General features: G+C 41.0%; 1 protein-coding gene across 6 annotated transcripts in view; it reads left to right on the top strand.

Moving 5' to 3' along the window:
• Msh4 (mutS homolog 4) overlaps window positions 1-15,309 on the top strand; it is a 59,376-nt gene that overhangs the window by 14,918 nt on the left and 29,149 nt on the right. For 3 of the 6 annotated variants that reach the window (XR_010063597.1, XM_039102112.2, NM_001106477.3), the window contains exons 5-11: window positions 2,057-2,172; window positions 3,209-3,382; window positions 5,043-5,215; window positions 7,986-8,053; window positions 11,535-11,609; window positions 13,116-13,180; window positions 14,277-14,446. Coding sequence is in view for 5 of the 6 variants with exons in the window: in XM_039102112.2 (XP_038958040.1) it covers window positions 2,057-2,172; window positions 3,209-3,382; window positions 5,043-5,215; window positions 7,986-8,053; window positions 11,535-11,609; window positions 13,116-13,180; window positions 14,277-14,446 (841 nt within the window). In the remaining variant the exon portion in view is untranslated. The other 3 variants (XM_039102113.2, XM_063281671.1, XM_039102114.2) reach the window with 3 other exon arrangements.

Raw genomic sequence — 15,309 nt, 5'->3', positions numbered from 1 at the left:
AGTAGAGGGCTCAGAGGAATCCAAAGTTTGGTAAAGAAATCTTCATCAACTACCTTCTCACCCCAAATATTTTTTCTATTATGTATAGGTGACTTGTGAGGTTTAGCCTCAGCCTTAGCTTTAACCCAAGAGCTTTCTGTTTATTGTAAACAAGATTGAATAAAATCAACCACAGGTCAAGCAAGAGGTGGAGCAAGTAACCAATTGACAGGGAGTGAACATAGGAACATACAGAATTAGGAAGTCAGGAGAATGGATAGAAACACACATAGGAAGTAGGAAGGAGGGACATTCAGTTGGGAAGGGTTTATAGGACAGTGTGGAGAAGGAGAGCTGTTTTTTTTTGTTGTTGTTGTTTTTTTGTTTTTTTTTTTTCTGTTTTGGACATCAGTTGATGACATCAGTAAGGTGAGCTGGGTGCTTTCTCTGCCTCTCTGAGCTAGCAGGCTTTTAACACAGCATCTGGCTCCTGAGTCTTCATTTGATAGAATCAAATGTTTTGTGAGTTTGTTTTAAAAACAACAGGTATTTCATAAAGAGTGATTGGTGATAGTATCAGGGATGGGTTATGTATTAACAAAAGTCCTCAATGGGGTAAAGAAGCAAAGCATGAAAATATTTCAGGCAAAAGTATTCAAGAGAGAAAACTTGATGTGCTGTCGTTGTTTCTATGTTACTCACTCACGAGAGTGCCTCTTAAGTCAGAAGCAGTATAAATTGGAAGAGGCACGAGCCTCAGCATTAAAGAAGGCTAACAGCTCTAAAGTGGGTGATAAATGAACATTGGAACAAAAAGACTTGTGCTGTGGATTGTTGTGAAGTTGAGTGAGACACTCCGAAGTCCTGGCATGTATGTCCTTTATGCTGAAGCCTCCTCTAGTCTCAGTACACACACTCCACAGTGCACACACTCCACAGTGCACACAACTCCACAGTGCACACACTCCACAGTGCACACACTCTACAGCTCAAACAACTCTACAGTGCACACACTCCACAGTGCACACACTCCATCCACAGTGCACACAACTCCACAGTGCACACACTCCACAGTGCACAGTGCACACACTGCACAATGCACACACTCCACAGTCTGCTGCTCCATCTTCTTTCTTGCTGTTGCTTTCTGAGGTGAGAGAGAGGTTTCATGTAATGTAGGTTGGCCTCCAACTCTTGATCTTCTGGCCTTAACCTCAGTGCTGGTCTAACCACCCTTCCTTTATCTACCCTTCCTTTTTTTACAAAGCAATTAGTTCACAACTTTATTTTTTCCATCTGCTTCATTAAATAAAGAGTGCCACTATCATTGGCCATGATTACCCAGGCCACCTTTGACAAGTCTCTAAATAAATAAATAGACCAACTTGCTCCATGGAAGTTGAGCTCCTGGATTTGACAGTGGAGCTGATGTATTTCCACCATTGCCCTGCCTAGATCTAAAGGTGCACCTTTTCTCAGTTACTGCTCCTTACCTGAAAACCTGTGGAGCACACTTCCTACATGTGAGAGACGTGTGTATCATTTTATTACTGTCCTTAATATATTCAACTAGGTTCATGAAAGTAATGTCGAGCTGAGAACTATAGAAGTTACTGTCATTCACACAGAAAGTTGGGTAACCATTTTCTTTCTTTTTTCTAAGACAGCATCTCACTGTGCAGCTCTAGCTGTCCTTGAATTCATAATTTGTACCAGGCTGGCCTCGAGTTCACAGCGATCCACCTGCCACTGCCTCTGAAGTGCTGGGTTAAAGGTGTGATCCACTACTCTCAGTTTCCATTTTCATTTTATAATTGAGAAAACTTTATTTAAATATTGGAAACAGTAAAACTAATTTTCTATGATATTTAAGATATCCATTCATATTCTGTGAAGTGTTTAAGAAATCAGAGTTATTTTTTGTGCAGGTTGTTTTTAGGACAGGCTGTTTTCCTGCTTTGAACTCATAAAAATCCTTCTGCCCCAGCTTCTCTAGTGTTGAGATTATAGGTATGATTCACAAGAGATCGGCATTGAAGCATGCTATTTAATGATTTATATTAAAATGTCATTTCAGAACGTTAATTTCACTACAGTCCAAAGGAAATACTTCAACGAAACAAAGGGCTTAGAGTACATTGAACAGTTGTGCATAGCTGAGTTCAGCTCTGTCCTAATGGAGGTTCAGTCCAGGTGAGTTACACCCCTTCCAATGCTGCTTCTCAGGGGAGACCTCTTTGTCTTTGTATTACTACATCTAGGGCACTACCTGGCTCAAAATGTACATCCAGTTATTACTGACATCAGGAGTTACTGAAACTTATGGATAAGGTGTATATTCTGGTTTAAGTTAGATTTTTCTCCAAATGAATTGTAATTTATTGCTCTAATAGTTGCTACCCATTTACTTAATAGCGAAAAGTTTTGATTGGCTACAGGATGCTAGAAATGTGAGTCCTAGAAGAGAGACATAGTTGGCCAAGCCGGGAGGAATACAGCCCATAGTTGTAATCTTAGCACTCTAGGGAGTTGAGGCAGGAGGATTGCTGCAAGTTTGAGGCCAGTTAGAGCTATGTAGTAAGTTCCTGGTTAGTCAGGCCTACAAAGTAAGAATGTCTTAAGGAAGAAACTGCTACTGTTCTCCCTCCACCTCCTTTTCTTCTTCTTTCCTTCTCTTCCTCCTCCTTTTCCTCTTTTCCTCTTCCTCCTCCTCACTGTATACCCCCAACCTTCCGTCTCACTGTGTACCCTGGCTGAGCTGGAACTTGCTGTGTAGACCCAGATTGGCCCCTGCCTCCTAAGTGCTGGGATTAAAGGCGTGCACTACCCTCCTTTGCTGAATGTTGTCTTCTAATACACAGTTTGCTAATGTAAGCTATCCTGAAAATCACAGACTTCAAAAGCTGCCTTTTATAGCTGAGCATGGTGGCTCACATCTGTAATCTCAGAACTTGGAAAGATAATACTCAAGGTTGTGGTGGATTCCAGGCAGCTCTAGACTAGACTGCTCTAAAATCAAATGAACATTTATTTATCCATTGTTAAAGCAATCTAATATTATTTACTTAGTTTCCAAAATTGGCATTCTCAATGTTTTTTTCCCTTTGGATTTAAGAACTACGGTCTGAATGTTCGAATTTTCATGATATTCAGGTGAATTAAATCTCTTTTTACAATACAGCTGTTTATTTATCCTAAGTTTACACTGTTGCTTTGTGGTCAATCACAGGTATTACTGCCTTGCAGCTGCCGCAGCCTTATTAAAATATGTTGAATTTATTCAAAATTCAGTGTATGCACCCAAATCGCTAAAGATTTATTTCCAAGGTAGTGAGCAGACAGCCATGATAGATTCATCATCAGCCCAAAACCTGGAGCTGTTAGTTAATAACCAGGACTACAGGTAAGACAACCCACTGTCTTCCTGGATTACTGAATGTCATGTTGTCAACTTCTGGGGTTAGTTGCTTGAAAGTTCTTTAAATTATTGGTGGAAAAACAGTAAATAAACATTTAAATCATTGCTGTGTTGTTGCTGAATCAAGATTTTTCACAAAAGCAGGTTTTCAAAAGAATCGTGTTTACTAATCGACAAAAAGCAAAACCTTAGTTGCCAAGATTATGTAAAGGACCATGATCAAAAAAGATAACAGATTCCCTGTGTGGTCCTGGTGCCTAGGGAGACACTGTGGCTTCCTTCCACAGGCCATGAGCTGGTTTGGCTGCAGTGAGGTGGGGAGGCCGCATGACAGGTTATCTTGGACTATCTTTAGCCTGAAACAGCCCGTCCATGCCCACCTCTGTGCTGTCCTTACTACCCTCTGACAAACAGATAAAAACGTTTTGAAGTGAATTAACAAACTGTATTTCTACTAACTAAAAGGCCCAGAGTCATCAGACAGCATCTGAGTCCTGAGGTGAAATTTCTCTGCTTTGCTGTTATCTCTACTTAACGGTCCACCAGCGTCTTACAAATCCAGGACATTCTTTGTTCTATTACAGTAAAAAATTGATGAAACTACATCCACGTCACATGGAAATTGGGGTAATTTAAATCTGCATTCCTGGGCCATGGTTTCTTATACTTGGTTTTAAAGTAACCCATGTCTTATGTGCTATGAGATCAGAGGTGTGCCTTTGTGTGGACACCAGTAAATTCATAGAGAGATGCTCACCGTCACTAGTCAGGAGGAGTACAGACCATTTAGCTGTCACTTGACACCACTAGCATATTCACTGAAATTGCTCTGCAGTTGATTTGGTGTTGCCCTCCTGGTGTTATAAGAACATAGAAAGCCAATGACCAACTCAGGTAATTATTTAAATTTTTTGTTTTATAATGATTTGTGTGTGAGTGCATGCATGCTCACATGCATACATACATATATATATATATATATATATATATATATTCTATAACATGTATGTGGAAGTCAGAGGACAATTTGCAAGAGTTGGTTTTCTCCTTTTTCCATGCGGGTTGCAGGGATCAAACTCAGGTCCCCAGTCTTGGTGGCAGGCACCATCACTCACTGAGTCATCATGTCATCACGATAATATTTCAGATGATGACTTGATTGTCTGTCTCTCCCTATGCTTTGTTTTGTCCTTAGTCTCGACCAGTAGATTGATAAAAACTATTGGCCATCAGCCACTGACCTGCAAAGCCCGTGACGTAGGAACCACATCTGCCCTGTGTGCTCAGGAGATGCTGCTGACCTCGTTAGTCACATGTGGGTCAGTGATGGCACACTGGGATCCAGGAGACTCTCAGACTGGGTGTGGTCACTCCCCACCCCTCTAATATCAGCTCTTCAGGGGGGTCGAGACAAGTTCAAGGATGGCCTGTGCTACAGGAGCCCTGTGTAAATAACCACACCTAAGCATAAACAAAATGTATCTTCTAGGCCTTACTTAGTCTTACTGAGTTAGCATCCCCATGTAATTTGTCTGTATAATAAAGTTTGTGAATCATTGATGTAGATTATAGAATTATTTAATTTTAAAGTTAAAAGGATTTTTCTATTTTTCCTTAATGAGATTTCCAACTTGTCTTTTGGAAGGAGTAATCACACTCTCTTTGGTGTTTTAAATTACACCAAGACTGCAGGAGGGAGCAGAAGGCTGCGCTCCAACATCCTGGAGCCGCTGGTTGATGTGGAAACAATCAGCATGAGGCTGGACTGTGTCCAGGAGCTGCTTCAGGACGAGGAGCTCTTCTATGGACTCCAGTCAGGTGAGCAGATTTTATTATTTACTTAGAGTCTCAATTTAGCTCCGGTCGGTCAGACCTTCCTGCCTAAGTCTCCCAAGTGCTAGGATTACAGGACAAGCCACTATGCTGCCTTAACTAATCTTAAATTAAAATGTGGCCAGCTTAAGGGTTTTTGTTTAAGTTTCTGAAAGGTAGTTCACTGAAGGTGCAAATCCTTGAAAACTTTTTTGTTTTTAATCTTTAAACGTCTCGGGTATGGGTGTTTTGCCTAGTGTATGTCAGTGCACTGTGTGTCTGATGCCTGCTGAGGCCAGAAGAGGGCGCTGGAATCACAGGCCGTCATGAGCTGCTGTGCGGGCGCTCAGATTTCCTGGAAGAGCAGCCAGTGCTTTTAATCACTAAGCACTCTCTCCACCTTCAGAAGAGGACACTTTTAATCTTTAGCCCTTTATTATTCACAGCAATATTCTGTTAGCTGTTTATCTAGCATTTCTGTAAATCCCAAGTGCCAAAATTTGAAGTTGTTTCACTGTGAAGTGGACCAAGCTCCAGCTTTTAAATGTTGTAAACTTCCGCACTAAATGCAGTCCGTCCACACTTTGCCTGTCCTGTTTACCTAGTAGCAGTCCTCTGTGCCTGTCTGCTGCTAATTTCTTCATCTGGCTGCATCTCTGTCCAACTGGCTAGTCTCCTGGGCTTGGCTTTGTGTGTTTGTGGGCTTTGCCATGGGGACTTGGATTCTCCTCAGACTTCACCTTCTCTGGCTCTCACCACAGTTTTCCTTCTGTCTTTTTTTTTTTAATTTATTCATTTATTATTATATAAGTACATTGTAACTGTCTTCAGACACACCAGAAGAGGGCATCAGATCTCTTTACAGATGGTTGTGAGCCACCATGTGGTTGCTGGGAATTGAACTCAGGATCTCTGGAAGAGCAGTCGGGGCTCTTAACCACCGAGCCATCTCTCCAGCCCCCTTCTGTCTTTAACAGTGGAAAGCTCACTGTCCTTTCTTCAGCACATCCTGTCAGCTGCCACTTTGTCTCTAGTCTCACAAGTGCACTGAGATGCTTGTGTCCAAGGTACCATTTCAGGTGTTGCTTTGCTCTCTTGGATCCCTCTTACATCACAGTGTATGTTTGCTTTTGATGTCATACCTAGGCTGTCCTAAGAGGCTGCTTTTGGGTAAGTAGAGCCCTTTAATGGTGTGTAAAAGCCCAGCTCTCTAAGCCTGGTGTGACTGCACTCCAGAACTCCTTTGCAGGGTCAGTAAACCCTACAGTTTTCCTGAAAGTCTCTAGGTCCCTCCCCTTTTTCTGCCCTCCTTTGTCCCTCCTTCTCTTTCTCCCCTTTCTCTCTTTTTCCTTCATTTTATTTTCTCTTCCCTCTTTTCTTTCTCCCCTCCCCTCTACTATACCCTTCCCCTCTTCCTGTCTTTCCTTTCTTAAAGACGTATTTTTATTTATGTGTACATGTGTGACAGCATGAATTTATGTGCACCACATGCATGTAGGTGCCCTCAGAAACTAGCGGCATTGTACCCCTTGGAACCGGAGTTACAGCCCTCCCTTCTCATTGAGACAGACAGGATCTGCTATATAATCCAGACTGGCTTCAGATTGGCAAGTCTGCTGTGTGCTTGTATTATGGGCAAGTGTGCCACCACCTTCAGCTGAAAAGTACATTCCTGTCACTTCCTTCCTGTCATTGCCCATCCCTCTTGGTTTGATTTGGTGCACGTCCTTGCACATGAAGACTTTCACATCAATCATCATATTCTAGCATTATCACCATCAAGCTTGCTGTTAAGTTTAGTGGGTTCATAGCATATATTCACAGCCCAGAACTTGAAGCTATTCTTTGTGTGTTTGTGTATATGTATTCTTTGTATTTGTGTATATATATATATATATATATATATAGTATGCATATTTGTGTATATATATGTCACATGTGTGCTTGTTTATATGTGTGCATGGGTGTAGAAGCCAGAGATTGACTTCAAGGAGTTTCCTCAATTGCTCTCAGGCTTATTTATTGAGGCAAAGAAGTGGGTTCTTTGAGAGGGACAAATCCTTTCTAGACTCTTAGTGGGCTTAACTGAGGAGCTAACATCCCAGAAACTTAACAGTGTCCAAAACCACCTCAGACCACTGGGCTTCAGGATTTAAGGAAACACAAACATGTTTACTAAGGAAATATAAGAACTCTCAAGAGTGTGAGTCCAAGGGAGGAATACATGGCTTAGCTGTGCTGTGCTGTGCTGTGCTGTGCTGTGCTGACCAGTGGGTTTTATGTAGATTATGGCAGGGATTGGAGGAAGACTGACTGGGGTCATTATTATTGGGAGTGCTCATGTTTTTGGGAGTGGGGTCAAAGGGGAACATTGAGAGCTAAACAAGTTACACAGCCATAGGCCTTAATGTATGTTCCCCTTGCCAAATGGGGAGTTACTTGTTTATTTAGAGTGTGGGGCTATGTGTGCTACTCAGGTAACACATGACCATAGTCAGCTAAGCTCAGGATCCATCATGGACCTCAAGCAGGCTAGCTGTAACCAGCCGTGACTTAACTTTGTCCGACTGGGGGAAATGGCCATCATGAGATCACAAGTCTCTTTCCTGCCCTGTGATTATATAGAATGTATATAATCTGATATACGGGGGTTTGGCTGTGCTTAAGTCGATACTGACGTCCCTGTGACCTATGTTGTCTGTGCTCTAGTGAATGACCCCACAATGCCCTTGCCTGGATTGTTCTGTGAAGTTCAAGTGCTCACTTTCTGTTGCAGTCATATCAAGATTCCTGGACACAGAGCAGCTGCTTTCTGTTTTGGTTCAGATTCCAAAGCAAGACACGGTATGTGTTACAGGGCACCATGTGCTGTGCCGTGCTGTGCTGTGCTGTGCTGGTCTTCATGAAACACAGCTTGTCTTGATGGACAGTGGGGCGAGGATATGAAAATGTCCTGGGTACGTGTGCCTCACTGATGCCCAGATTAGTTTTATGCCTTAGGTAAAAGCATCTTTGGCAGTTGAAGAAGTAGTATATTTAAGCTAATCAAATATTTACTTAAATATATAATTTATATACTTTTCAACAAACTTATAGCATATACTATTTTCCTACTATATAAAAATTTATGTTAGTTCTAAAGTTTATATATTGTTTTCTGTTGTATTCTTTGTTTTCTGAAACAGGGTCTCTGTAGTCTTGGCTGTCCTGGAACTCACTATGTAGACCAGTCTACATCCACCTGCCTCTGCCTCCTGTGTGATGAGATTAAAGGCATGCACTATCAGGTCCAGCTATATTGTTCTTAAAAGCAATCATCAAATGAACTTTGATTAGTTTTCAAATATGCTTAATCTTAAAAATGAAACCTCTCTGGATAATTTTCAAATTTAAGTAGCCCTTAAAGATAAAGGGCATAATTACAGATAAATGACATAATAGATTATTTACATTCTTCCTTTTAGGGTGAACTGAAGGATATTTAATTACATGCATGTATATTTGCACACATACACACACACATACTTGAAAAGGAGCTGTGTACATTTCTGAAACTTGAGTGTGATGATTTGTATAAATTCACTGGTACCTAATGCATATTTGGGGAGTTTCTCTGTGCTTTGGAGAGCAGAGTCCTTTTGTAATAGAAGCATCAGGAGGTAGGAAACACCTCCTGCTGACAGGCACCACATAGTTGGGAGTCTCCTTAAATGAAAGAAGATTGTATAATCCAGTCTATACACATGATGGTAGGAGAGAACCAGCTCTATAGCAGGGCTGTGGGGTTATCCCTCCTCAATGTCTGGTAGCATTTGTGTGAAGCTTCGTTCTTCCTTCCTTACCTGTTACAAAGCTTTCATGAACATGGCCATCAGTACCAATACTCTGTAGAAAACTTGAATAAAATAGATGAGATGCAATTTCAATGGAATGGACTTTGTTAAGTTGTGCCTCTCAAAGACTTTGTAAACTTACTGTCATGCAGTTGCTCACAATGCCCCTTTATCTCCTGTGTCTGTGGAGTCTTCCGTGGTGTGCTTGCAGACGATATGGTAATTTGAATGTGCCCTTCTCTGGTCCGCTAAGGGTTATCACCTCTATGGCTCTCCTCAGTTTTATGTCCATTCTTCTGTTGATGGACCCTAAGACTAGGACCACCCCTGGGTAAGGTGGATTTGTCTATTTTCCCTCTCTTCTTTGCTTTTGGTCTATTTGCTGATCCTGTCCCGAACATTCTAATGATGGAGGCTGAAGTCATTTGACCTAAAAACCCTTAAACCCTGCTGCCACCTTCCCCTCCTCCTCCTTCTTCAAAATTTATTTATTTTATATATATGAGTACATTGTTGCTGTCTTCAGACACACCAGAAGAGGGCATGGGATTCCATTACAGATGGTTGTGAGCTGGGAATGACCATGTGGTTTCTGGGAATTGAACTCAGGACCTCTGAAGGAGCAGTTAGTGCTCTTAACCTTTGAGCCCCTTAAAAACCCTCCTTATTTTCTAAAATGGACAATGTGATGGTTTGCATATACTTGGCTCAGGGAGTGGCACTGCTAGAAGGTGTGGCCTTGTTGGAGTAGGTGTGTCACTGTGGGTGTGGGCTTTAAGACCCTCATCCTAGCTGCCTGGAAGCCAGTGTTCTAGCAGCCTTCAGATGAAGATGTAGAACTCTGAGCTCCTCCTGCTCCATGCCTGCCTGGATGCTGCCTTAATGATAATGGACTGTAATCCAGCCCCAGTTAAATGTTGTCCTTTACAAGCATTGCCTTGGTCATGTGTCTGTTTACATCAGTAAAACCCTAACTAAGACAGATAATTAGTGACAGAATTGCTCATGCTGTAGTAATGCTTTATCTGCAGCCCATGATGACAATGTATGAATGATGGTGCAGAGACAGCAGTGCCAAACATTTTGTTATCACAAGAGGGGAGGCTGCTCAACTCAGGCCACACAGTGGGTATGAGGAGTGTGAAGAGAGGCCCGGGGTAAGGGGGGCAGGGTAGAGGTAGGGTTTTATGTCTACAGTTCCAGCAAGCCCTTAAGGGAGGGCATCTATGAGGCAATGCTGAGCTTTGTGACAGGAGGACTTGGAATTGGGCTTTTGTGCACTGGCAGAAACAAGACTGCCACCAAGTTGGGCTGTTAGTTTGGCTGTGTGACAGGCAGATGAAGTTAATTGTCAGTCACAGGGGCTTCTTGACACACTCCAAATACTGTATCACTTTACTTTTTTATTTAGATCTGTAAACTCATTTGTATTAATTTGTGTGTGCACCACAAAGAAAGAGCCACGTTTCTTTTCCCCAGATGGGTTTGCAATTGTACCGCTGCCATCTATAGAGAGGTTCTAATGGACTGTGCTCAGCTTGGCCGTGAGTCAGTTATGGTGTGCTCTGGGTCCATGTCTAGATACCTGCTCCACTGCTTACAGCTGACTCTTTCCCCTCCCTTCTAGGGATAATGATTCCTTTTCCTGCTTAGTTTTATTTATTTAAATCTTCTGGAATCCGTTGTAAGAGAATGTGAGATTACATCTTTAGGGACTAAAACATTCATGATGTTTCTTGTACACTGGGTCACAATTCAGGTCTTTTGTAATGAGAATCCAAGTGAGGGCACCTTAGAGAGCAGCAGCCTCACATAAAGTTCAGTGTGTCACAATTGTGACGTCTTAAGCCAGTCTCCTGTCAGTGTTAAGTTATGCCATTGCTCAGCTCTAGAGAGTATAGTTTAGTTTCTGTGAAGCTTATTTATATCATTTTAAGTGCTGTATTCTGAAAGGCTATTACTAATTTTAGACACTGAAATTGTTAAAAATCATTTTGCTTGCCCAACAGGAACCAATGGGGAAAGTTTTTCTAAGTCACCCGAGAAACTGAGATTCAGCCTGGTTACAAGAAGCTTTGCGCCTTATTTAGTTAATATCAGTCTCCTGCTGCTGCTAAGTATTTGTATTGCTGCTGTGTTTCCTTTGACTATTACAGTTTAAATTACACCAAAGATGCTGAAATAGAATGAAAATTGGTACAGTTATGTGAACTCTCATCAAATTTTCGGAGATCAGCATAGTGGGTTTGTAGTTATGGCCAGTAATTTCTTTTTTTTTTTTTTTTTTCGGAGCTGGGGACCGAACTCAGGGCCTTGCGCATGCTAGGCAAGCGCTCTACCACTGAGCTAAATCCCCAACCCCTGCCAGTAATTTCTAACCACCATGTGGTGACACCCCAGCTTTGATGATGTATTCAGCTATGGGATATTAATAGAAGTTGACTGGCCCAGAGGAAACTGAGGGTGTTCACGTTTGTCTTTTATCTGTACAGGTTAATGCAGCTGAATCAAAGATAACAAACTTGATTTATCTGAAGCACACATTGGAACTTGTGGATCCTTTAAAGGTAATTCATGTGTGTTGTACCAAATATATAAAGCATTATTTTTAGACATTTTCTTTAGAAAAAAGTAAACTTAGAAGTTGTAAGAAGAGTGCATTCACTCTCTTTACATGTATAGAACATGCATACATAAATACACGTTGTCCTTGGTTAATTAACTCTCACTGACCCACTTAAAACAAGTTATAGTATCTAAGTACTAATCATGTCTTTTCTATGAGCAAGGATGTTCTACATAACCTCAATATATTTATCAAACTCAGAATAGTTAGCATTAATATATCTGCATTAATAATATCTGCATCTAACACTCATTTCAGTTGTTTAGTATTAGTAATTTTCTTTATAGTTTTCTAATAGAGTTCACCCATAACTATTCATTAATGTCTTTAAAATTATTTTTTAACACTTTTAAAAACATTTTTTGTTTATTAGAAAAATTATACATATATTTTCATCATGTTTTTTCCCTTCTTCAGTTCTTCTCAGACCTCCCTACATCCCAACTTTACGTTCTTTCTCTCTTTCTCTAAGAAAAATAAACAAATATGGAATGTTGGAAATTAAAGAAACTGCTCTCAAGACAAGGTGGCTCAGTGGTTAACTACTTGCTGTCAAGCCTGACCACCTGAATATGATTCCTAAGACCTATGTAGTGGAAGATCCTGCATGATGTCTTCTAACCTTCATACATGTTCTGTGCTGTGCACATGCCCACACACATACACATAAAACAAATGATTGGACATTGAAATAAAAAGTTTCAGATATCCATGTTGCATTAAGTGAGGGAAAAGGGAACATATGATTATATACATTTTTAAATTTCAGATGGAGGCAGGAAATGTGCCATAATATTTAGGGTGTATAATCTTTGGAAAGTAAATTGAATTTATGAGTGGCTGATTTTTTTTATGCTTCTGTGAACTTCTTAGTTTTACTAGTATGTACATACTGTTTTTCCATTCCGAAGCGAATCAAATCATAGCCGTCATGTCTCCCCACATTGAAATGGCTGTGGAGAGAGACTGCCGCCGCCGCCTCCTCCTCCTCCTCCTCCTCTTCCTCCTCCTCCTCCTCCTCTTCCTCCTCCTCCTCCTGTGTCCCTTTGTTCAGTTGCTACCTATTTGCAGTTCCCATTAAACAAAAGGAAGTTCTTAATCCCACTTCTACTGTATGGAGGGGGAGACTGCTCCATTTATAAAGGTAAGTCCAAATGCTGAAATTAGCAGTTGGGCAGCTTTAGTTGCCCAGCAGTAGCTGTGTCAGTGCCTACCTCTGTAAGATGATGGATGCCGTTTAGGAGACAGAAAAACAGAAATCATCACCTTGAAGTGAAAGATGACTTTATGGGAAGATGCAGTCTGTCTTCACCTTCACTCATGTCTGAAATCTCCTGAGAATAAACATGAGAAAATGGAGCAAAAACGTTTGATCAAGTGTTGAGTACCAAGTGTTGAATTTGAGTAGTGCCATGACTTGCTGACTTTTGGTTCTGTTTTTTAACAGGTTGCTTTAAAGAACTGTAGCACGCCTTTACTAAGAGCTTACTATGGCTCCTTGGAAGACCATAGGTTTGTCACCTACTAATAGTTCATACTTCTATTCTTGATCATAATTGATTTGAACCGTATCTTCTATAGAAAACTTTGTTGGTGTGGGCATGGTCTCGGGAAGCAGAGGCATACAGATCTCTGTGAGTTCATGCAGCCTTGTCTACATAGCACATTCCGGGAAAACAGGCTACAAAGGAAGATCCTTGTTCAAGGTTCTTCAAAGAATTCATTAACTACCAGTTCCATATTGATCCTGCAGGTAGGATAGTAGGATAAATGCCCAATGGCTGCTTGTACCAATGACCAGTGTTTCCTTTGTAGCCATTCTCCATGGGGACACTTGTCCATGAAATACATCATCTTCTTTTGCTAAACCATGGAAGGCCTGATGTAGAAAAACAAATCCCAATAGATAGCAATGTAGAACAAGTTCTAAAAACAATTAGTATTGTTAAGTTATTAGCAGCAGCACCTTGGTTCTTGACCAAACAGGTTATCAAACTTAACAGTTGCCTTGTTGATCAAAGATTTGAATCATTTGTTGTGCTACAAGCTGAACTTGATACTGAAACCAACTTAGTTAAATGTGATGTTCAAGAACAGAATATTTGAAAAGTTAGGTAAACTGATGTCAGTCTGTGGCTTATATAGTTGTACTTACAGTGCTTGTCAACTGGTGGTTGTAGGCTCCTGTTTGTGTCCCACAGCACATGTCCCCTTACTGAGGGGGCGTATTTGTTGGGTAATCCTGTCTAATACAACCCTTGCTATACAGCCTAAGTGTATGTGGCATGAAGGAAGATGGGGTTAGAATTGTTTGTCAGTTCATTAGGGGTCTTGTTTTTAGTGAACCCTGTATTTACTCACAGCCATATCAATCATGCATGACTTGAGAGATGTCCCCATTAGCAAATTTTAGTTTTATTTGGTTGTTTCATACCATTTTTGATTAGTCTTGACTGAGAAAATAGTTTTAAGTTGAGGCAATGATAGTTTAACCTAGATAAATGTAAGCCTTTGTTATTTATTGTAAAATAACTCTCACAGAGGTTTGGTTTCATTAACTGTGAAAGTAGCTATTTGCTTATTACCTGTCTTTGTTTGTTAATGCTAGGTTTGGGCTAATACTTGAGAAGATTAAAACAGTGATAAATGATGATGCAAGGTACATGAAGGGCTGCCTGAACATGCGGACTCAGAAGTGCTATGCAGTGCGCTCCAACATCAGTGAGTTCCTGGACATAGCCAGGAGGACATACACAGAGATAGTGGACGACATAGCAGGTAATGGTGCCAGCATGCTGCTGCATTGTATCACATGCTTTACTTCTGCTTACTGGAGTGTGTGTGTGTGTGTGTGTGTGTGTGTGTGTGTGTGTGTGTATGTGAGTGTGAGAGAGAGAGAGACAGAGAGAGACAGAGAGATCCGTATATATAAAACCCTACTACCTATATATCTATTATATATATACATATATCTATATCTATATCTATAAATATATATACATATATATGTAGTACAATTTTATATGTACACAGTAAGGCTAATACATATTGCTCTCTAAAAAGCTTCTTTGAAAAAACCAGTGTTGTTTGACCATGCTTCAGTGATTCTATTATGGGCAATACAAATTGCCTTTTCTTTTTTTGAAGGATGAGGTAATTAACAGTGGATGGGTAGATCTGGGAAGACTGGAAAATGAGTGTAGTCTGGGCATATTATTTGAAATTCCCAGATAATCAGTAAAAATATTAAGTTGAAAAAAAGCAGTGCTATCATCAGACCTGGTGGCACACCGCTCTAATCCCAGAACTTAAGAGCAAGCAGAAACAAATCTTTATGAGTTTGATGCCAGCTCGGTCTACACAGGCCAGCCTGCTCTACCCAGCGAGGTGCCATCTTAGAATAAAAGGAGTGATGTCAGAGTACTGGAGGGAAATGATGTGCATGGGAGTTCTGGAGAATGGAGATTATCAATGTGCTTTAGCCAGGAGCGGCAGGCACCAGTTTTATCAGAGGCTTAGCATCTGAGCTACTAGTGACTCACTGTGTACTTACTGAGCTCCTACAGCGTGCGCACACTGGCCGGGGTCTGGGAATGCACAGTGAAAGGTGATAGAAGGTCCAAGACGGGAGTGCTGGGTGT

Source organism: Rattus norvegicus, chromosome 2, assembly GCF_036323735.1.
Source record: "Rattus norvegicus strain BN/NHsdMcwi chromosome 2, GRCr8, whole genome shotgun sequence".
Taxonomy (NCBI): domain Eukaryota; kingdom Metazoa; phylum Chordata; class Mammalia; order Rodentia; family Muridae; genus Rattus; species Rattus norvegicus.
The sequence above is the reverse complement of the archived record's forward strand: the minus strand, read 5'-3'. Positions and strand labels throughout refer to the sequence as shown.